Source organism: Aethina tumida, chromosome 5 (genome assembly GCF_024364675.1).
Source record: "Aethina tumida isolate Nest 87 chromosome 5, icAetTumi1.1, whole genome shotgun sequence".
NCBI classification, from domain to species: Eukaryota; Metazoa; Arthropoda; class Insecta; order Coleoptera; family Nitidulidae; genus Aethina; species Aethina tumida.
The window spans coordinates 17,045,495-17,070,007 of NC_065439.1; the positions used below are offsets into that span (position 1 = coordinate 17,045,495).

The following is a 24,513-nucleotide window of genomic DNA, read 5'->3' on the forward strand; positions in this document are numbered from 1 at the left end:
AAATTCTCTATGCACTTTTAAAATTTGAATTTAGAGATATTCGATACGAATTCTATCGTCATTAGATTGAGATTACTGAAATGTTAAGAAAGTCGACCATATTTAAGAAATAAATTATATTAAAAGTGTATTCTTGATTCTCATCATTTAAACTGTGTGTAGAGTGGTGTATTTTTATATAGGTTATGTATTATATGTATAATAAACGAATATGTTTAATAAAATTGCTGTTTTAATTTATTACATCCTACCTTAACAATAGTAACAATGTTTACAATATTCAAAAATTTAAAATAGTTGACTAAAACTCAACTCAATAATGTTTATTACAATCTATCTCCTATAATAAATATTAAAACAGTCTCACAGTAAAAATTACCCGCTTGGGTTGGAAATGGTGCCCCAGAACAAAGTGGCAGTGGTAGATCTGTGCCTGATGAAGAACACAAATGGTCTGTCGGCGAAAAATTGCTTCTGAACGCCGTTGTACTGTATGGAACCCAAGGCAACAGCTGCAGCTTCGGTGCCCTTCTCGTTGATTGAGAACACCATCTCTTGGATTATGTCACTTATCCTCAAGTTACCGTTCTCCACGGCACCTGTTAAAAGGATTTCTGGATACGATTCTTTGCTTATTTTTGTCACGTTTACTGAGTTCGTGTCTTCCGGTGCCGGTTCTTTTTGGTTGCTCTGTGCGTCCTTTCTGGCCTTGTACCTCAGCAAGGGTTCTAACACGCTAACGCTGCTGGATAACGACATTTTAGGTATTTTCACGTTGACGTCTCTCAGTTTCGCCTGTTTGATGGCGTCTTCGATGTCCGTGGCCTTTAACGATTCGGCGAACTTTCTGATGTCGTACTTGTAGGGCGAGTCTTTTCTGGGCAACAGCATGAACATGTCCAACTCTCCGTCTTTATAGGGAAGAGCAATCATTTTATATTGGTCAGTTTCGGTGTATAAAATGCCTTCGGGAGCACCCAACATATATGTAACATCAACATAGGCGTCCTCTTGAGTTCTAAATTCACCAACCTTGTTGAGCAAATCACTGAACGGGATCTCCCAGTCGGCCAGGAAATAAATGGCGTTGAGGAAGATGGCCGACGTCAGAACTGAAGGAGGTGCCGGAAAGATGTTCTTAATCAAACCTTGAGTGTGACGTTCAGCCCACGTGTTCAAAACCCTAGAAGTTACAAGTAAATAACAAATTCCTGTAGGTGATCAAACAACTCTTACTTTTGTGCTCCCTCTGGATTTTTAGTGAAGTCCAGCGGTGTCAATTCGGAGTGGTAAAATAAACCCGAATGAGACTGGAAGTTCTTGGTCAGTTTCAGCTTTCTATCGAAGAACACCGCATTTTTTTGGGTTAAAGTGAACAGTTTCGCGCTCTTTTCCAAGGTCTTCGTCAGGCTGTACATCTCCATATGGAACTTGGAATAAGCTAAGGGGGATGTTTCGTTGTTCTTTTCCGTATAGGTGTTCAACATCGAGTTTTTGTTTGCGTCCGTCGGTCCCAAATTCAATAGTTCGAACAGCTCATCACGGAACTGACCTTCAGCACCTACAATTATTATTTTATTAAAAAACTGAATACAAAAGATGTGCGTCTGTAATACCAAGCATTAGTTGACCTATGACGGTGGTAATACTGAGGGGGGAGACGAGGAAGTTGCTGTTGGAGTTACCATCTTCAAGAAGAGCCTGTAAGCGCACTCCGATGCTTGATATTGCTTTTAGAGCTGATTCATAAGCTGATGGATTTTCTGTGGAAACCAGAACTATAATGCTGAGAAAAATCCAAATCGGCGGCTTCATTTTCTACGAAAAGATAAAAGACAACTTTGTTACAAGTAATATATGAAATGAATCTATTATTCTTTATAGTGGTAATTTATAAATGCACTCTGACTCTTTGTCAGAATGATTCCCACCATTATCTCTGAGTTGTTAAATATTAATTATGTTTAAATAATAATTATTTTCCTTAAAAAATATATTTTTAAAAATATAAATATTAAAATATATAAACCAATATATTTTTTGGAATTCTCCACCAATTTTGGAAATGAAAATGACAAAATTAGAAGAAGCAACAATTTATTCAAAAAAACCTGACTTACCAATGAAGAACAAAACAAGATGGATCGATTAACCACAAGGTAAAACTCGCAGAAGAACGCACATAAAACCAGCGACGAAGAATTGTTGAAATGGTCTGGCAATTGGATATACAAATGCGAAGACACACTCTGTCGACGCGAACCGGTTGTGGCGGACTTCAGGTCGCTAAACTTCTCATTTGACTCCAATACCCAATTACAATTATAGTTTATACTGTTGAAGAAACGGGGGGAGCACTGACGAAATGGGGGGAACGATATTACTGGAAATACCCGCGAGAAATATCGATTACCAGTTATGATGATTGTCGTTCCATTTACCGTTGATAAATATTTGCAATTCACTGCTAATTACGTCAGAAATTTTCTAATTGTAAACAGGGAAATTAGAAATTTAACGGTCAATTTTTGTGACACCCAATTGTTGTTGTTGAATTGTTTTCCCAAAAAATTTCTCTGATTTAGCCAGTCACTGAAATTAGTAAATTTAGATATGTAATATGTAATCTTTATCAAGTGTCTAATTGTTAACTAAGGCATTGTGAGGGGCTTATTAATTATTAGTGGCATTTTCCCTTCATATCAGTGAAATCTCTCCTCTTGTATTAAAAATTATCTGAAAGTAAACACCTCTTGTAATTAAAAATGTACTTTGTGCATAATGAAGTAAAGACAGAAAGTTGTTAGTGAAAATATAATCTGTGTTTTTGTTGTTATCTTTTTAAACGGGTCAATAATATACAGTTCAGTATTCCGCATTTTTGAGTAAATCTGTAAAACAAGTAATTTTCCAATAAATACAGACATGTGTCATGACGTAATATTTACAAATAAAATTGATACTTCAACGAAATGTAAATTACTATTTAATTATTCAATTATACTTGCGTTAAAATAATTGAATTTTATTTTTATAAGGAGATTATCTACTGCATATTTATCTTCAGTGATTGAACATGTTTTAATTAACGTCGCCAGGACGTAGTTTATCGAATGCTAAAAACATTTCCATTTGTGATGGTCCTAGAACACTTGGCGAGCACTTAAGACAAACGTAGAAAATTTTCCCGTATTAAAAAAACCGGAAATTCTTCCACAAGTATCGTACGTACCAATTAAAAATCGATTATTTCCCCTTTAGTCAGACCCTGTGACTCCTTATCATCGGAACGACTCTCATTTAAAACCAATCTCGAATCCAAAACCAGTGAATAAACCAATGCCAAACATGGAAATTCAATCGCATCGCATTAGCCGAAAACTGTTATTCTCTCACATGTATTGGAGTTCCCAGATCAGGGAATCGCAACTTACAACAAGTAAGGAATAACGAACGAAAGGTTTTGTGGTTTCGGTGTTTCTGTGTTAATGCACGTGTGCCGAATACGTGAATTTTTGCTCTCATTCCGAGTACAGTCTTTGGTGCACACCTCGATTAGCACGTTAATCGGTGTTTCTTTTTTTGTGCAAAAATTCAAGCAGTTCCAAACTGTTGGAAAGTTCAATAAAAAAGAAAGTGTTGCATATTAAACAGCATGATTCATCTAAGAGGAAATTTATTGGACCATTTGATTCGACGTTTGGCCTTAATAGCATAATTCGGCTTTTGTAGGTCGTTCAAAAATTATTGAAGATGAAAACATGTTAGGGACTACTCATAGGGAGCATGCATTCAGTATTATTATTTTAGTTAACTTAATAATACGGAAGTGTCAATTAAATTTAAGTCCGGTCAAAAAAAAAAAGAAACAATTTCAATTTGTACATAATGGATGATATGGATGTAATATATTATGAGGGAATTGAACTCAATCCAGGTACGACCGAAGTCAAGGAATGTTAATCTTTTAGATATCTGGTTAACGTGCTAAACCCGTCTCTTTTGTCCATGCTCTAAAAATATGTTTATTATTTTTTTAGAATTTAGCAAAGATGATTGGGCTCCTGTTGTCGTAGTACCGCTTTTAGCGACCGTGATGTTAGCAGTCAGTGTTTGTCTCCTTGTGATTTATCGACATAGTCCTGCTTTTGTTATTAGCATTGTCGCTGGTTGTCTTGTAACTGTTACCGTTTATTTACTATTGTCAGTTGTAACTTCACCCAAAGAAATGTTTTATTAAATAAAATTAGTGGTTAATATTTAATAGTTTATTTTGTGATGCAACCTATGAAACTTTTATGTGATGTGTGATTTCTATATAAAAATGAATAAATATATGAAATGCCTTTGCATTACTAGAAAAGTGTAAAAGTCTAACAATGCACATAAGAAAAGTACTTCATAACTTGTACCGTGTAACCACAAATAATAATTGCAACAAACACTGAAAAAATATTCTTCTATAAATGTTGTGTACTCCAACTTGCAATTCATTTCAAAAACTGTTCAATGTTAGGTACTACCCATAGAGAGGATGCATTCAGAAATACAATTTTAGAATATCTTAATAATACGGAAGTGTCAATTAAATTTAATTTTGTTTAAAAAATATAGTATTCAAATTTATATGTAAGGGATGATGTAAATATTATAGATTAGAAGGTACTCACTCCAAGTACGATCAAAGACAACAAATGTTGATCTTTTAAAACACTGGTTAACGTGCTAAACCCGTTTCTTTCGTTCATGTTCTAAAAATGTTTATTATTTTTTAGAATTTAGCAAAGATGATTGGGCTCCTGTTATGGTACCGCTTTTAGCGATCGTGATGTTAGCGGTCAGTGTTTGTCTCCTTTTGGTCTACCGACACAATCCAGCTTTTGTGATTAGCATTGTCGCTGGCTGTCTTGTAACTGTTGCCGTTTATTTACTACTTACAGTTGTAACTTCACCCAAAGAAATGTTTTATTAAATAAAACTCGTGGTTAATATTCAATAGTTTATTTTGTGATGCAACCTATAAAATCAACTTGTATGTGACGTATGATTTCTGTATAAAAATGAACAAATATATTAAATGTAAAAAGGTCTTGCGCCTTTGAATGACTAGAAAAGTGTAAAAAACTAACAATGTACATAAGTAAATCAACAACGCACAAGAAAAGTACTTCAATACTTGTTCCGTGTAACCACATAAATAATACTTGCACCAAATACTGATAAAATATATTCTTCTATAAAAGATGTGTACCCAAACATATAACTTATTTCAAGAACCGTTCAATGGAACTTTGAGTACTGAAATAAGTTATAAGTGGGGTAAAATTATGCCTACTTAATAATACATAACTTGTGAGCATCACAATCATTAGATATTATATTAACTTGCCTTATATGTATGTATATCATATCAATACAATAGTTTAATATTTATATCTACTATATTACAAAATTGGACCAAAACAATTTTAACTGTTTCAATCCAATGGTGTAAATTCTACCACAATTAATGTATGTACCAATATAGAAAAGCTACCCCTAAACACTATTACTGACAATGTATATTATTGTATGCGTATATTTTGAAGAGAAGGTGAAATGTTCCCAGATGGATAGTGTGATATGACTTTTTTTTTAACTACAATGGCGAACCCAAAAACGGTTGGTCAAATTCGACTGGGGATGGTAAGATTTATATTTCTCTAGGTGTCAGTCTTCTGTATGCTTTTTTGATGTACTCGTATAAAATGCTTATTGTCGCAATTTTTAGAATATCTAGACAATGTGAAGGATTATTTGAGTCCTGTTTTTGGTCAGGTGCAAAATCCAACGGTCCCCAGTTAAAAATAGGTAGATCAAGCCCTAGACATACATAAAATATACATGGCAGATAAAATTAAGGTACACATAAAGCGAGGTGACTGGCAGAAATTAGGTACATAAAGAGTAAGAGTTCCCATTCATCCATTTTCCATATTATTTGTCTTTATTTCACAACCATAACTTGCAATGAGTATTTAGCTTATTAAAAACTGGATAGATTTGAACTTTCTTGTATATATGTATGTATAGTAGACACGTAGTTTTCTAGTAAGGTTATCTAAGTATAGAACTGCACGTGCATTAAAACCACAACGTGACAGTTCAATTCAATATTATATTACCTAATATTATTGTTTCCAAACCATACATGATTATAAAACCGTATGGCGATAAAAACGATGTATGAAAATAAAAGGATGCGGTGATTCAAGGCAATTGGTCGTATATATTTTGTGGCATTGGTTTTCCAAACTAAATTTCAATATGCCACAAGCTCTGCTATTTAAAATTCAATTAATGGTCCAAAGAAGATCTCTAAATGTTTTACAAATTTTGATAGATATGTTTAGTTGGAGATGGAATAAAAATATTATTGGAGGAATTCTTCTTTGTACCACTGGGATATGTTAATACTTCGATAATAACTGGCAATTTTGACTTTGTTATTACTAGAACTCGCGGTATAATAAAATATAAAAATAGTGTCTAAGGACGCCATTGCTTTGGATGATTTTTTTGCGATTAAATGATATAAAAATATCGTTATGTATAAAATATTTTAATAGAGGTAAACTGATGTGTGCGTGAAATGCAAATTAACTTGTTCAGGGGGCCACTTTTTTGCCAATTTCTATTTTCTCTACTTCCAACATATTTTATGTTTTCTGCTCCCTCTTCGTTAACTTATTGCTTAAAAAGTCTCAACTTCGTTCATCTCATCTTTCCCACTTATTGATTGTTCCTCAACTGGAACTTTCCAAAAAAAAATGGCCGCCCTGTACACTGGTACATATAAAAAACCACTCTTCTTCGAAGAGTTATCTTCCTCAAATCGTCCTACAAGGACCTTAAGAGGTGTAATGGTAGAGTTCACCGGATGCCCTGTTAATCTTTGTATAAATTGGTTCGTTTCCGTACCCGGTTTTCGGGTGGTGCAGTCTTTTCAAATATGGATTATTACTGGCCGCAGTCGATGGCGTGTTCATCAACGGATTCGCTATCAAATTTACGCCGTTGTGGTGGGTTGGCAGCGTTGTGTGTTGTCTCGGGTAAACAACTGCATTGCAACTGTTCCCGTTGCCCAATTTCGAATTGTTTTGAACGTTGCTGTGCGGTAATGGCATGGTGGAGCAGTGCGGATAAACATTTTGAACGGGCTGAGTCGGGTAATGCGGCAATGTTGCTGAAGACGACTGTATATTTTGCAAATCGTGATTGACGTCGGTAAATGAGGTCATGCGCATGTTAGTAGCTCTGCCGTAGGGATCTTCGTCGATGACTTTGTTGGTTGAGCCTTCTGTTGTGAAATTTCGACTGGACTTGCGTCTGATTACCACCGTACTTTCTGGTGCCTCTAAGAGGCTCTCTGTCATGCTGTGATCCACCAATGGGCTGGTGTGACTTGTTGGTAACTCTTCTTGCTGAGGGGACTTCCAATCAGCTAAATATAATAAGCATTAATACTGCTTCTTTAAGCTCAAAATATATACTACCTGTAATTTTTTCAGCAACTTTATGATCAGTACTTTCATTAGAGTGAATACCACTGGAAGTTTCACTGTGGTTGCTGCCATGTTGCTCTGGTGGTGAATGTGAACCTTCAGTACTTACAGAATCAGATCTCATCGGCTCTTCGTGAGGTACCCCAGAGTCTGACCTTCTCAAACATCTTGGAGCAGGGCCAGTATTCTAAAACAATCAGATTATCAACATTATCCGCTACAACTTTCCTATAGCTAACATTGATGACGTGCATAGGTTGCTTCAGTACTAACCTGCGTGTCAAATGAGTTATGTACTGTTACTACTGACGGTTCGTACTCGAGTAATGGACTAGTGTCTTCGTAGGATGCGGTTGGCGGCACTAAATCTCTAGTACTAGCGTATGTCACGTGTTCGTCATGAACGTAAGCCAAAAGCTGCGCAAGCATGAAAACAAAAAGCGAATGAAAGAAGGAAAGAGATAATAATCCTTTTTTCATTTGTTAATTAGGCTTTACCTCACACTAGCGGAGGAAAATGATCCATTAGTATGAAAACACATTTAGAATGTATTGGCGGATTTACCTTTCCTTCTTCACTGGCAGTGTCGTCTCCGTTGCTCAATCTTTGCGTTGGGGGACTCAAGGGTAATTCTCTTAAAGTGGCATAGTCTCCATCATCCAGTTCGTCGATGCCTCCAATCACGCTTCGCCTTTTCACGCTGTTCCCTTTTCTGGGTCAAATTTAATTTCAGTTTTTGAAACTCATCGTTTTAAGGAATAGGAAGAAACAATGGTGTAATGAATTTTATAATAATCTTTATTAAAGAATTTAATATTATTTATGAACTTTAATTTTGATAACCTTCTCTTCTATTATTTCGTCTTGAAAAAGAATTTATTTTTAGATATTTTCAAAAGGTGGAGCAGATATTAATATTAGAAGCAAATATGACGCCTCGACAACATGAAAACACTACAAAGAAGATCATGCAGTGCAAAGAAAAACACAAAACCGTACAAAAATAATACTTTTATTCATTATTGTAACTTAAAACATAAAGTGCTACCTTAAACTAAAATTTATCGTAAAATAAAATCATAAATTAACTTAAACTAAATTGCCATGTTCTGTACACACCAACAAAATGTGCACTGGAGGACTAGAAAACGAAACGAATCATTCCAAACATCTTTAGCAACTGACTAGAACTACAAACAAAAAACATAGTCCATGCATCAAAACATAAACCGTCACAACACCGAAAAGCTGTACAACATCTAGTCATAATATGACGGTTACCGATTGGTTGACGTACTCGTGGTGTCATTGAATGTCACCTTGTGCTTCTGCTTCTTCTTGGTCCAGCAGAAGTACTTGTGGCCATCTGGTGAACATTGTTGAGGTGCCAGAGCGGGTCTTAGCCAATAAATCTGTTCTTCAGAGTCGTCGTCATTGGAGTTTGCTGTTATGGAACCGTTACTTTGAGATTTTTTAGAAAGAGCTGCTTTTTGGACTACGGACATTATGGCCCGTTTGGGGGAATTGTCGGTCACACTGTAGGTTCGACCGTTTCCTACGACGAGGAGAGGTTGTTGCGACAAGTCCTCGCATCTTTGGTTGGCCAAGTGGACGTCTGTTACCAGTTTCAATGATCTGGATTCTCGCACTGTTGCTCTGGCAATCTGCAACCGAAATAGTTGTTAAAGAAAGAAAAGTTTAAAGCGTGTAGAGACTTACGGTAATTCTCAGTTTGAAGGTCCATTTGTGTTTGATGGTGAGGAACAACCAAATCACAATCCAGAAGAACAGATGCAATATTCCAGCAATGATGCAGATGAGGGTGATGTCATCAAGACTTCCCCTGTATACAACGGTGTAGTCGTGGAGAAGGGGCGCGTTGCAGATGCCGATCGATATGAGGACACAGAGAGCGGCACAGTGCGTGAAATAGCCCCACCTGTTGCCTCCCTCGCCCCTTAGGCTGATAATCTTACGTTCGCGCTCCTGGTCCAGGAAAGCGTGGAACCTGAAACGCATCCAGACTATTAAAGTATGCAACGCTGGGGTCAACGACTTCGAGTCACTCCTAGGTCATTCCTATTATGCTAATTTTTATGGAGTTGCTATGGGGAGGAATTATTTCGAGGAATGGCGATAATTAATTTACGACTGCGGGAAGAGTATTACTGTTATTTTTTTCCGGTTTTATAGTGGCTGACAAGGTTTGTTAAGGAAGGCGTAATTAAATTTCGAAGGACACGGTCGCGGTCTCTAATGGGATTAAGGGGGAGTTTAAAGCCAATCTAGTAGAAAAAGGGACAGGATGATAGAATTTCGCTTTTAGCAATTTTAACAGATTCGGTCGGAACACTTCACTAACTAGATTTACGTCAAGTTTAGGCCTTCCAAAGTGTTAAAGGCACGTACGAACGAATAACGAACTGAAAACTCATTCAACTGCATAAAATATTAGACAGAATTCTTTATTAATTTTGTAAAATCATAGATTTTTTCTTGAGCACTACACAAATTATTTTCCAAAGTATTTCTTGTAACGGTAGTACCACTTTGGTAAAATATTGAGACGGTTTTATTAAATCGTGTTTCAAATTAAGACTGGCAAGACGTGAGCGTATTCCTCCACTTTACTGACACATTATTTTACTGACAATAACATACTTCATGTTCCAACATTGTAATCCCATGAAAGTTAATTACTTCAACCCTCATCGAAATTCATTAACTCCTGCACCCCATGATTTACCTTCAACTCAGGATCCCCTTTTCCCCCAACCCCCCGAATCGATGGCAACAAGCCATTTATCCACTCACCTCGTGTGGCCGTAGAAATAGAGGACAATACTTGAGGCGAGCACCAGCAGGGTCGACATCATGTAGATGCCGAATGTGACCTGCGAATTGAGCAGGAACGGCGTGGGATTGCCGAACGAGTAGACGCTGCGGGCGTTGTGTTTCAATAGCGGCAACGATTTCCACACTCCGGCAATGTGAACCTGTCAAAAGAGTAAAAGAGCCTTTTAAGTTTCGCACACTCGAGTGGCCCCGCTTGCGAACAAAAACCCAAGAGGAAGTCGCAAAGAATGGGCTAATTGCCTGTTCTTTTCGTAACGATGGGAACACGATCTTACCTTGTACAAGATGGACATTCCGGCGAACGAGATCAAAGTGTGCAGGCCGTTTATGAGCAACTGGAAGGAGAAAATCAGTCCCAGACATTTGTTGGTGGACCAAAACAAGGCCGGATAACGCACGGAATAGATGACAAGACCTAAAGCTAAATTCATGTACTCGATGCTCATGGAGTTTACCCAACCTGAATCTGTAACAGAGGAAAGTGTTTTAATTGATGTTTGATACCCTTTATGAGGGAGAACTTTGAAAAGTTGAAGCCATTGGTAAATCACCGGTTAATGAGAATCGATGTCGAGAGACAAAGAGTCGATTTTAATTCTCTCATTTCCTTTCGTCTCGTATAATAAGAATAACCTTTTATCTCGACCTCCCATCACTTTGCCAAGCCCGCGGCACTTATCGATTTTGTCTTTAAATTTTTGATGATGAACAAATGGGACTGTATTGAGAGTGCTTATTACTTTGATGCTTGCCTCCGGCAATGCTTCTGAGAAAACGGGTCGATGAAGTTAAATGTTATGTAAGCTGTCAACATTTTCGTACAGTTTGGGGAGACACTTAGGACCGAGTGGCAATCCTTAAAGGTATTAGAGTTAATGCCACAAACGTTGCGGAGACGATTCACAACTTTGTGTGTACACGACTCGTGGTTCTTATTGATTTTAATAATGGCCTAGTTGGAACTTTTCCCTTCTTTGTGTTAGCCGTGATGTATGTTTTCGAATCGATACAGGAAACTTAATAAATAGTTGAGAAGTTTATAACTTATTAAACTATGAAACGAATATTTACTTGGGAACTTTCAACCAGTTAGAAAAAAATTAACGTAATAAGCATGTTAATAGTGTTTATCTAATCGATAATAACTAGTATGTCACATACTTGTTTAAATATTAATCAACGCATGGAAACACCCTTCCACTAGTTCTCCAACAATTCAATTTAATTTCAAATACAATAAACAGACAAGTGAAGTGTTGAGGACTTACCCATGTTTCTGTCGTACGCCAAAGTATGGTTGTCATGTCCAATATACTCCTTCAAAGTCTTCATCACCGTGGTGGTAACCTGGGCGCTGTTAAAGTGCAAAGCGCTGGTCCTGGGACTGATCAAATCCGATCTGCTGGAATTGGAAGGCATAAAACTGAGCACCACCAAGCGATCCCTGTGCCTGATAACGAAATCCAAGTCCGTATGCCAGATCCACTCCTGGCTCAAAAATCCGGCTTCAATCAGCTTCGCCTCCATCAGCAGCTTAGGCACGAGAAGACAGAAAGAAATGGCGATGTGAATGAAAGGGGCGGTCGGCCCTCCGTAACGAAACAATCCGCAACCAGTTTTGCGTGGGTCTTCCGCCTCCGTGTCTTTGCTGCACGTACTGATCTGGCGGCCCAATTTGAAGCCGTCGTTAGCCAGATTCCCGATCTGAAAGAACAAAATAAGTATGCAAAACTTTCTTTTGTTTCCCTTATTATTCCGAAGCATTGAGACTTTTTCCAGGTCGTTCATTAAAACGTCTCATCTCGGTTTGTGTGTGCAATCCCCGCAAAGCGATCGCCTTTGAAACCGACGAACAAAACGCACGTTAATCACTCACCTTAAGTACGGCAACAGCCAGGAAAACGGGCAACAATAGGAACGCAGCCCCGGTAAGTCCCAGGCTGCAATTGAGCTCTAGAAATGGCAGTCCTTCGGGCCATGCCAGCAACGAATATCCTGCAACAATTAAAATCCGTAACGAACGTTAAAACGGAACGCTCGACATGAATGCCTGCATGCACAAACATCCCCTATTATTCCCCGCGTGATGAATAATGCAGCGGCAGTAAAAATGAGCCGGACGAAGAAAATAACATGGTGGAGTGGGCCTACGGGTTATTTGCAAGTTAACTGGACAATTAGTACTCAAGTATGAGTTTTTGGTGGATGTAAATGCTGATATTTTTATGGAGCATGTGTGGCTTCATGAATATTAATCGGGGATGGATGTAGCAAAGGAAATTTGAATAATTTATGTGGGCACAAGAATGTGCAAAAACTGTTTCTAAATTCTTAATGTACATCGCAATCTTCAAAGGGTTCTTTAAAGTTTGCTGAATAATTTTCATGGTTACTTAGTTTATGGGTACTTTTAACGTTCAACCTGCAAAATCATTTTTCAAATTAGACCATTACAATTTTATGTGGAAATTTTACTTTATGCAAGTTCATTACTTGTACATTATTGCTTGCTTATCTTATGGTCAGACACATAATCCAATTGTAAAGTTTAATCTACTCTGTCGTATCTAAAAGTTTATCCCCGGATTAAACGACTACTTATTCCAAAGATTAAAAAGGATAACCATTACAAAATGATATCAGTTAATTCTTGATAAGATAATTTTAAAGTGCTGTCACGAAGATTAATTGCAGCTAATTGTCATCAATTACACCGACTTCATTCACATCCCGACCAAGTAAACAAACATGGCCGGTCCACGTTTATTACAGCAATTTATTTTTAGGTCGCGTGACCGAACCACTCGACGCAAAGTTAATTTCGTCCCATAAATTTGTACCTGGTCGGGTTTTACAACAGGAAAAAAAATCGACGGAAATTGTGATTGCGATAAAAACCCGAAGAAACCCCATGCGGATTCGCAGCGACATGTTTTATTGCGTAACACCTCCATTAACTTTTCACATCCTCTTACCGAGCGTCCTTTTGAGGCATTTGAAGGCGGTGTAGGCCTGCAAACCGGTCCCGAATATCCCGTACCAAATCGACCAGAGATTGTTCAGGTGGATGCATCCCGGTTTCTTCTTGCCGCCGCTCTTGAGCGACTTGACCGAGTCGGAGGACTTGATTGAGGAGGTGACCGACGAGTAAGTCTTAGCACCGTCAGCCGTCATCGTTAGTTCGTGTTGTTTCTTGTTGATTTCATTGTTGTTGTCGTATTTCGTCTTGAGGATGGGGGTCGGCGTCGCCGGCGTTGACAGCATCACCGCGGATGGGGTGTACTACGTACACCTGTCGGGTGTTAACGGACGCACTTTGTTCACCTGCAAAAATGATCGATTTTAATACGGCAAAGGCGAATGTTGGGATGTGATAAGGTGGTTAATTTTGTGGTGTGTGGCGGAAGCTGATAGGAGTGCCAGTTTCAGTACGTGGAATGGCGGAAGCCCGAGCTAAAATCGTGTCACATTTCATCGTTATTGTACTTCGTAGCCGTTTCGTCGGCTGTAATGATGATGACACTGCACGTTACAATCTGAAAGACCTTAATTAAACCAGCTGAAGTCATTGTTTATAAACTCGTACATGATATTAATGCAAACAATGGACGATTCCACCCCTTCCAATGACGTGAAACACGTAAGTGCATCTTCATAACTCGAAACGGGACTATAAAATTTAACCAAGTGCTCGAGCCTCGCGTTTAGTCTCCCCCTCGTTTTCGAAACCGAATAAAAACAACGCAATTAAAGCGAACGCGTTCAGAAATCCAGGTTTCGGAACGTCCGTGTGGCACGTATTTCCCGTAGTCGGGGGTGAATCGAAAAGAGCGTTGTGGTTGCGGAATGAGCATTTTATACGTGGAATGTGACAACGCCCAGTCGTTTATCTTTCGCAGGAATATACCGTATTAATGATGTTTTCGCCTTTACGATTGACACACAGTGTCGATGTGAAATCGGTGCAGGGGTTTGTCGGTTTATATTAAATTCCTGGGTGCTTAGATAATCCCATGTTTAGCCACAAATGGCAGGAGATTAAACGGGCTAGTTTATTGTATCTACACGGGCTGGAAGTGAGACAAACATTAATTCGAAAACGTTTTAATTGGAACGTCAGTAAAATGCCACGAGGAAATTTATTGTGTTTGCGAATCTCGTATGACAGCGGTTTTGTATTTGAACCTACATCGGTTATTAATGTTTTGGTATTTGTGTAAATGAAATGAGTTCCAAACCTTCCACATATTCCCATCCAGATTTATAAATTCAAAGCGTCACACTATTTTATGTATTTGTATAAATGAAATGTGTTCCAAACCTTCCACATATTCCCATCCAGATTTATAAATTCAAAGCGTCACACTATTTTATGTCAAATAACTTGCCTCTGTTTTAATGGATCTTTCATCAATATTTATTGACTCAAACTCGGGCTATTTATTCAATGAAAACTTTCCATGAAGTGCTCAGAACTTAGTATTCATTATGGAACCAAATTGGCAAACTTTTATTGCAAAAAGAAGAACCAATAGATTTTCAAATTGAATTAATTGTTCGACAAACTCACCAAGGCCTAACAAGAGAGGAAACTACAGTGGCATGTTTAATATGTCAAAGGACATCCATTCAACATGCACAAAACTTTCTAATTAAACCCACATTAACTTCTCCCTTGTTAGTTTTCAAAGAGCCAAGTGTTTATTGCCCTTTAAATAGCGGCGTGCTGCTTCCAATTAACAAAAACAAAAGCAAAACATCTCCCCCAACAATCACCTGTATTTTCTTACACCACTCATATTAAATTGCGAACACTCCTGCCAAGTGGCACGCCACAATTTTGCTTATGACGATTGGAGTGCGTTCATTCGGTTCAACCAGGTGCGACATGCAGAGCACTCGGTGCTGATTGATTGGGAAGTGGCCACTTTTGTGCGCTCCAAAACGTTTCATTAAGTTTAGTCGGACGCCACATTAATCGACAAATAGCGGCGGTTCCACTCGAAAAAATCACTGGAGAATCAATTTATCGAACAATTAGGTCTTTCTGTGGATCGCGTCTGCATGGCTGAGGCTCCAATTCAAACTGGACTCGTTCCATCAGTTCCAACTGCTCGTTGCCATTGAATTTAACCACTCGATTGGAATTGAAATCATTCCGTTTTTTTATAATTAGAACGTTCTGTTTGTAATACTCGTGTTGGTTTGGGAAAATTTATTTTTCTGCCTGCCGGATCAAGAACGTGGTCACATCAAAGAAATTGATTGAACGTCGATGGTGATAAATTGAGTAACTGGGACCCGATGAATTTGTTGTCCAAACACAAGGCTATTTCCTGCCCCTTATTTATTTAGTTTATTACCTAGCTATTCGTCACATCAACACGTAGTTTCATGAATCTTGCAAATTCGAGGCGAGACATGTGCTTGGCTCATCGGAAATTCAATCGGAGTAGCAGGAAACAAAACCGAAGACTATTTGTTGGGAAGTTCGTAGAGGAAAATTCGTCCTGATGTATTCAGACAACTTCCTGCATAACGTGTGCGCCATAAAACTTTATCTACATCACAAGTTTCCGACGCTACGTTACTTTCAAGTTCATAAATTGCACCATTAGTTTTATTTATAGATTGTCTAGTATCCTTATTTCGAACCCTCCCAGTATCTGGAGTTGTTGTCTAAACTTCTGGCAACGTTCACACCGACAAGGAGTCATGTTTGACGACATAAATATGCAGATTATCCTCAGCTTAGCACATCTCAGTAAACTTTTCGCGTGTAAATCCTTTTCCGGCGATAAATCGTAATGAGGTCCTAATTGTGCATGGCATCAGCGTTGTCACCGGTTGCTCCACTTCCCACATTCATTTTCCGCACGTTTGACGGTGTCGGTGCGCATCAACCCCATCGAATTCCGCCGGGATTACGTGCAATCAATTACGTTGTGGGGCACACATCAAAAGAAAATTGATCGGACCGGGGCGTAGCCCGGCGAAGGAATTCAAGAAGAACTGCGATAAAAGGTTGGTCGCACAAATGCGTTTATTAAAATGCCGCCGGCGAAATTAAACTTTAACGAGATCTCCCGGGGAGAACGGAAAGAAAACAACCTGATACCACCGACATTTGGACTAATTCGCAAATTGGCCGGCCCCACGGATTTATGCAGGAAATTTAATTTCGCGGATTAAATTTAAAATATTCCGCCACATAAATTCGGCGAACGCCGGAGTGATATATTTACTGGTCCGGCACTTAATGCGATGCTATTTCTTGGCGTCATCTTTCCGTAATGCTTTTTAAGGGATGATTCATCCGCTGAGTGTTCGCTTCCCCAATGGAACGAAACTTATAACTTAGCAACGAAAATCTATATATCATATCAACTGAGTGCATTTCACGAGCAACAGTTACATCGATAGGCCATGAACAATACTTTTTGGTATATCCATCGGAAAATTCATTCGGAGTTGTTGAGATTTACACGGGAAGAATTTTAATGAAAAAAAAAAGCAACAGTTAAATCACCGGCGTATTTTAGTGCTTTAATCTACTTTGCAAGTTGGAAGTGAATAAAACTGGCTGGCTGGAGTTAATGACTGTTAAGTAACTACTGGGAAGTCGTAGAAGTTTTTGATTTATATACGAAACGTCCGGTAAGTTAGAGAGACTTGTAAATGAAACTGATGAAACGAAAAAACTGGATGTTTCATCTCTCCCTTTGTAAGGTTATGCCGTATGAATTCAAATGTGCGGAAACAAAAACAATAACAAGACTTCATTCCGTATGGTAATTTGAAGAACTGCAGACAAATGCCGTTTAAATATTCATGGAAACTAAACGTTTGAAGCGTTTTACGTTGATTATTTCCAGCTGTAATATTTTTATTGGTTCTCAGAAGCGTTCCGTGTAAATTACCCTCCTGGTTTCAATATAATATATTCAATATAATTTAGAGCAATTATTAAAATTTATCTCTTTGCTCAAAGGGAACGTGTTAAGAATTATTACAAAAATAGGGCAAATTATACATTTCCTTAATATATTTCCTGCACTGATATATTCAGCTTTTAATATTTCCTGAAAGGACTACAGGAAATTGTACTGAAACAATTAAACTTAGTTTCAGAAGGGTATTATGTGTTTTATCCCATTTACAAATATTCTGTTTAAAAATATCCAACAAAAGTAAATGCAGTTACAAAACTTTGAGTAGAAAGTCTTACCAAGTATTTTATCAAACTATTACAATAAATCAAATCCTGGTTTCAATATATTACTAGTTCAGAGTAATTATTAAAATGTATAAATTACGCAAAATTTCTTAACATTTTCATATGAAAATGTTCACAAAGTGCCAAATTATACATTTTCTTGTTTTTCCATGATGTATTTTCTGCACAGATTTTCTCAGCCTTCAATATTTCCTAACAAGATTATAGGATATTGTATTGAAACAACTGGATTTAAGGTCAGAAGAGTATTACGAGCTTTATCCAATTTATTTAGATTTAATGAAACAAATATTTAATAACAGTTTAAAAAGATGTAGTCAAAAGTAAATGTTTTCAGTTTTCAGAAACCATAACTTAATTAAACCTTTTTGTTATGAAAGTTCTTTCAAATATTTACAATACTTACTTTGTAAAAGACTATTACAGTCAAACACATTCTGAATTCAATGGATCAGTTTATAAGCTTAAGAATTTTTATGAAAATGTTAATAAAGTAGCAAATTAAATAATTTCTTGTTTTTCCTTGCTGTATTTTATGTACAGATTTTCTGTCTTCTATATTTCCACTAGAATGTCTAATAAAGTAAAATCTTGTGGATAAATAAGTTCCATGTTTGAAATGATTGCAAAACTCTGAGTAGGAAGTTTTACTAAGTACTTTGACAAAGACTGTTATAATCAATCAAACCTTGAATTCAATATATCAGTTTATAAACTTAAAAAACTTTCATGAAAATGTTAATAAAGTGGCAAATTATGCATTTTTCTTGTTTTTCCTTGATGTATTTCCTCTAAAGATATCCTCAGCCTTCAATATTTCCGAACAAGATTAAAAGATATTGTGTTGAAATAACTGGATGTACGTTCAGAAAAGTATTTAGAGCTTTATCCAATATATTTGAGTTTAATGAAATTCTATTTGAAAATATCCAGACAAAAATGAATTAAATTGGTTGCCAAGAAGGCTAACAAAGTTAAACCTTATGGATAAATAAGCTCAATTTTTGAAATGTATGGAATATTTTGAGTAGGAAGTCTTACCAAGTACTTTGTCAAAGACTATTACAGTCAATCAAATTCTGAATTCAACCAAGATATTAGTATAAATCAATTATTAAAATTAATATCTTTGATCAAACAAAACTTGTAAAAAATTTTAAGGAACTGTTAATAAAGTGACAATTATACATTTTCTTGTTTTTCTGATATATTTCTTGTACAGATTTAAGTCTTCAATCTTAAGAAGATTACAGAATATTGCATTAAAATAACTGGATTTACGTTCAAAAAAGAATTAAGAGCTTTATCCAATATATTTAGATTTAATGATACCAATATGTTCCAGACAAAAGTGGATGAAATTGGTTGCCAGGAAGTTTTTAAAATGATTGAAAAACTTTGAGGAGTAAGTCTTAGCAAGAACTTTGTCAAAGACTATTACAATCAATCAAATCCTAGTTTCAATTATTAACTTAAGGCTTAAGCAGTTCTTGTTAAGATTTATTTATAAAAAAGTTGAAAGTGCCAAATTATACATTTCCTTACTTTTTCTTAATAATTTCCTGCACTGATTTCCCCAGCTTTCAATATTTCCTAATAAGATTACAGGAAATTGTATTGAAACAACTGGATTTACGTTCAAAAGAGTATTAAGAGCTTTATCCAATTTATATAGGTTTAATGAAACAAATATTCCGTTCAAAAATATCCACTACAAAGTAAATGTAATTGGTTTTCCGGTCTAATTAAGTTAAACCTTGTAGATAAATAAATAAGTTCGATCTTTGAAATATTTGCAAAACTTTGAGCAGGAAAGCTTACTTTGTTAAGAACTTATAATCAAACGTCCGTCTGAATTTCATCAATCCATTAAATGCAACATTTATTATTTCTGCTTTTCTATTTCAAATATTCATGTTTGTTGAAAATATCAATTACAGAAATTAAATTCATAAATCATGATAGAGCAACTGGTGACCATTTGCAAAACGGCGTCCATTTATTAATTAACAGAGGACACATTTCCATTTTCAAACTCGTTTGTGTATCAGAATTTACATTTCAGCTCAGCTTTAAATCAATAAATATGAATTGTGATACGTTTTCTGATAATCGTAATTAATATTCTACCAAAATAAATTACTTATCAAAACTAACAGTCATTAAACATAAAACAACCCCTCTTGACAACCCTTCAGGACCACCATCAAAGCTGGAAGCTTGTTGATCATAAAATGATTAATTAAAAAACTTAACAGCTTCGAATCGGTCAATGAAATTAACAAAAAGCCCCGACAACATACGTACCATCTTGCAGTAATACGTATAAATCACAACACAACCTGCATAATTTACGACGCGAAAACTACCGGCATCCGAAAAGCGTTTCACGACCACAACAGCGCCAAGCAGTCTGTTCTTCCGCGTTCGCGTCTCATCCGAGTGTCACGTTTAAACGGCGAACCGGCACCCGGTGTCCGATTATCGAAACAACCACCGCCAAATAGTCCCGAGAAACGATCAAAAAATTAACAATCCATCCATCCGATTTCGGGCGCGTAACGGCGTAGTAAATGCGATCGCGTAGGTGGTCCGGCTGTGGCGGAGTCAGTTTTGTTTTCAGTAGTCGGGGGTTGCGTATTTCGTGGGGTGGTTTGTGTGCCGCCGTCGGTGTGGAGATGCCGGTCCTGCGCATTGGCACGCTATCGATTTTGATTCCCCAGTGCATCGCGACGGACACCGGGGACCACGCTGGTCCGACTCCTACTTCCGCAAGGACCCCTTCATCTCACCCCTTGCGAAAATCATTCACGTTTTGTACTTGCAACCGTTCACGTGCTTTTTGTTCCGACTTTGGATTGTCCCGGGCTTTTTCTTTTCCCTTCGGCGGCACTGTGTTAACACTACAATTGCTTTGTTTTTTTATTCTTTTTGTTGGCTCAAAGCTACAGTTTTTAGAGGCGAATGATCACTTGGAGTTTTAGGGTCGTTTGACTTGATTCAATGGCATCTCCAGAATGTTAAAAACAGATCATAGTAATTAATTTTGGTCTTTATGATTACCTTGAGACAATCAAGATCAATGTTATGGAAGATCTAGAAGTACTTACATTTTTAAATTCTGAGAATTAGATATTAGAATTATTGATTTTGTTGGCGAAAATATTTTTATGTTAATACTGTGCGTCATATTGAATTCAGTTTGTTGAACGTGATTAATTAGGTGGAACCTTCAGAAAGCGAAAGACAGAAAAAAGAGTAACGAAGACAAATTAATATTGTAAAATGATTCCCCATTTAACTCTTCCAACGGAAGAGCACAAACATAAGAAAAAAAATCTAATCAAAATGTTAAAACATGCAAATTTAAACATGGAACTCAATTACAGTTGTTTTAGCTTCGAATCAAAACACAATTATAACTGTGAGAAAGCTCCGTCAGAATGAACGCAATGTTTACAAACACAAATGCGTATTTCTAAATGAATTATCGATTAAGTTTGTCCCCAAGAAAACGCACGACCCCAGGTGCGGACTCAATAACAAGGAAGCGATGGCCATAAGGTTCGGATCTCTCGTGGGTTGCACAATGGCCGCACCGCATTCCCCTCTTCAAGATTATTTATACTGGAACAGAAATATCCGGGGAACGTGACGCCGATTAGTTAATCAATTCAACGGGACACGTCCCGTTTCCATCCGGAGATGCATTCGGTACACCTGAGTGACGTAACGTCGAAGCACTTCCCTCCCTCAAGCCCGCACCCTTGTTCCGACAGAAGAAAATTGCGTCCGAAATCAATAATAAATTCCCCCCTGGTTTACATATCTCAATTTAGTTCGATTTTATGGGCCGCCAAGTGACCTGAAACGGGTTAACCGACAGACCCCACGTCAAACCTTCAATTTAAAAATCAATTTAAATCCTTCGGACTCTTTCAAAATCGGCAAACAATACGTCGAGCGTGGACGCGGTTTAAAGAGAACAGTTGACCGGTGGGCAGACGGCCCCCCACCCGTCTCAAGGTCCGCCAGGTGCAAATCCGAAAGCTCTGCCTAAGGAAATCTGGCGTGCGGAGCCGGGGTCTTGGGTGCCAGCTGCTCGTCGAGCGCCATGTGCATCCAATCACTGCCTGGAACCCGCCCGATTGTCCCGGACACCTGTCGCATCGGTATGCGAACCCTTCACCACCGCTTCTTGAAAAATTCACGAGTTTTCGGTAGAGAGAAACCGTTCCGTCGGTTCGCAGCACCTTGCTGAGGTACTTTGTTGGTGAAACTCGAGTGTCTCACTGAAATAGAAACGGGTTGTGAAAGATCATTCTTCCCCGTATTGTTTGTAGTAGTGAGCTGGCGCAACGGCCTGAAGAATTCAAAACAGTGGATCTATTTTTTCCACAAACTCCCGTCCCTAAAGGTGTGCGTTTCAGCTATGCAGGCCAATTTAAATATTCAATTTGTATTTGAACCGATGCCAAATGGTATTTTAAACGTCCAGTTTAAGAAAAAAATGCTCAACATATGCCCAACTAATTTACGTCTAATTCCTGCGTGTAAAAAAGTATCCATATCAAGATCCGGGGGTCAGTGGAGTTGAAAACTCACTTCCGGCACTAATCACTCTTCAAAAAAATATATACCCTGACAAACTGGGCACAAAATTGAACAAATAAAACTGGCCAAATTGACAATGATTGAAAAAACATGATCCACCTGTCGTTTCGGATGCGACAGTTCTATTTTTCCAGAGGTAGAAGCATCAAAAGAGCATTTCAAACATTTGCAACTGGCAGGTTCAACCGCACCTGTATTTATCGTCATTTAGCACCATTGTAGACGCGTATCGATTCCGTCAGTCAGGTAGACTTGCTTTATTTTCCGCGGTTGCAACAGGACCATCGACACACGAGATTATTGTGTTACGAGAGAGCGAACATGAATAGCTGAATAACTCCAGACTCCATTGTTGGTGGAGCTGTGATAAAATGCAGTAAAATCACTTCAGTAATTGTTCTTTATTACAGTCTGGTTTTACTTTTCTTAACATAATTGCTCTATTTATCTATTTTATTATATTTTTTAGCACAAGGTGAAGAGGAAATTAATGTATTCTTCCTTTTAAGGTTAAAATGGAACCTAACAATGTCACAATTTTATTCGTTATAGAAATCTATGATCTGCAATTAAAACAATCCTTTACATTTATTAATAAATACAACTATTTATTAAAGTAAAATTACTTATCATTAATAAATACTTTTAAAACTAAAGTAATTTTACTTTGATAAATAGTAATAATTATTAATAAATGCCTACAATTGATTTAATTATACTAATCCAGATTAGAAATTGACATTTTAAGTAATAATTTTAAAATATAATAAAGTAATTAAATTTTTAATTAATTAAACAAATTATTTTAGTACAACATTTTTTTATTAATAAATGTAACTATACTAAACTTTGACTATAATTATTAATTATAAATTTAGTATCTCATTAAAAACATTGTATTAATAAAGTAAAATCAATAATTATTACACCAATTCATTTGAAATTGAGATTTTAGATATTTGTAACAGAATATTTAATATTTTATAATATTGAATATGTGTATTTGTCAAAATAATATAATATATTGATTAAATTTTTAAATAATTGAACAAATTAATCTAGTAAAACAAGTATGAATAATTTAACATTTGTTTTAATAATAAATATACCTACACTAAATTTTTGAAATTTTGACACAATAATTATTAATTAGCTAATAGTTTAATAACTAGTATCAATAATTGTTTTAATTATACTAATTTAGATTGGGATATTTTAAGTTACAACTGTAATGAATTAATTGCATTATTAATTAACTTAATTATTTTAATAAAATCATTATTTTTTTATGAAAAATTATAAATTCACTTCATTTTATTAAATTAATAATATATTATAAATAATTAAGCCTCAACTATTTCTACATTTATTAATGTCAATTAACATAATAAAATTAAAATACCTTAATATATCACGTTGTTTTCTTTAAGGAATCTGTGGTGGCACATCACTGAAAATAGCGCCCGTTTATGTACACAAGTCCGATTTGAAATAACCCGACACGAACTATAAATTATTGGAGAGCACCGTTTTCCAGTTGCGCCGAAGTGCGGACCAGAACTGAAGACGTCCTCGGACCTAGCGCCCAACGCTCTGAATCCGTGACGTAGGAGCAGATGTTCTTTTCTGTGGTACCTGCATTGGTTTGCTACAAATCATTTCGAGTGGTAAAACGTGACCCTTAATTAAATTTTGCACGCGTTACAAAGTTTTTTTGACTTTTGTTCCTTTTGTCGTCGGACAAGTTCTGAGGAGGTTTTTAAATACTTTTAAAGGGCCACGGAAAGTTGTCACACAATAAATAGAATTGGTTTATAATGGGTACTTCAAACAAAATTACACAATTTTGGTTCGGTTCCTAAGAAGTCATATCACTATTCATTGCATCAATAAAAAGGCTGTTGTAACTGGAAGGGCAAAAACAAATAATAAGAATTGCATTAAGACTTAATCCCGACCGTTTATTCGGCACCCCTTCAACAAAAACAACAGATGGTTTCTTTAATTCTTAGCTAAAATCATTCTGGAGTGCTAAACTGTGTTATTCTAACCCAATCCTCGCCTTGGGCGAAACCTTGTCAGTCAAATTCGACATTTAAAGGGGGAAATTTATTTCCAATTTACGCCATTAATTACTTACTGTACGTTCGTTTCATTATTTCAGTTGACATGTGGGTCAAAATTTGCTCCCCATTAACATGCATGAAAGATGGGGATGCAACAGGAACGTGCGTACGGACCGGTGTGGAGACTTCCTCTCA

At 36.8% G+C, this 24,513-nt stretch overlaps 2 protein-coding genes and 1 long non-coding RNA gene across 6 annotated transcripts; 1 reads left to right on the forward strand and 2 right to left on the reverse strand.

The window, feature by feature from the left end:
* Nucleotides 1–315: 315 nt before the first annotated feature.
* On the reverse strand, nt 316–3,365 carry LOC109604719 (leukocyte elastase inhibitor). Of its 2 annotated transcripts, none has more exons than XM_020021246.2 (5): nt 3,233–3,365; nt 2,121–2,736; nt 1,617–1,818; nt 1,237–1,561; nt 316–1,183 (listed from the first exon to the last, which is right to left on the reverse strand). In XM_020021246.2, exons 3-5 carry the CDS (start codon nt 1,813–1,815, stop codon nt 376–378), a joined length of 1,332 nt encoding a protein of 443 aa, XP_019876805.1. In that variant the 5' UTR covers nt 1,816–1,818; nt 2,121–2,736; nt 3,233–3,365; the 3' UTR covers nt 316–375. The 2 variants fall into 2 exon arrangements, with proteins under 2 accessions (XP_019876805.1, XP_049824028.1); XM_049968071.1 differs by having other exon boundaries at nt 2,121–2,592; nt 3,233–3,315.
* On the forward strand, nt 3,312–4,259 carry LOC126265716 (uncharacterized). Of its 2 annotated transcripts, none has more exons than XR_007548181.1 (2): nt 3,312–3,439; nt 4,041–4,259. It is a non-coding gene; the product is annotated as an uncharacterized LOC126265716 (long non-coding RNA). The 2 variants fall into 2 exon arrangements; XR_007548180.1 differs by lacking the exon at nt 3,312–3,439 and adding an exon at nt 3,782–3,937.
* Nucleotides 4,260–4,991: 732 nt separating this feature from the next.
* Nucleotides 4,992–23,958, reverse strand: LOC109604718 (protein tincar). 2 transcript variants are annotated; one of them, XM_049968070.1, is made up of 12 exons: nt 23,655–23,958; nt 13,377–13,725; nt 12,278–12,396; nt 11,670–12,105; nt 10,677–10,867; nt 10,360–10,541; nt 9,265–9,553; nt 8,827–9,209; nt 8,110–8,257; nt 7,818–7,961; nt 7,536–7,731; nt 4,992–7,483 (listed from the first exon to the last, which is right to left on the reverse strand). In XM_049968070.1, the coding sequence occupies exons 2-12, from the start codon at nt 13,663–13,665 to the stop codon at nt 6,891–6,893; spliced, it is 2,970 nt and encodes a 989-aa protein (XP_049824027.1). In that variant the 5' UTR covers nt 13,666–13,725; nt 23,655–23,958; the 3' UTR covers nt 4,992–6,890. The 2 variants fall into 2 exon arrangements, with proteins under 2 accessions (XP_049824027.1, XP_019876804.2); XM_020021245.2 differs by lacking the exon at nt 23,655–23,958 and adding an exon at nt 19,946–20,236.
* Between the last annotated feature and the right edge of the window lie 555 nt (nt 23,959–24,513).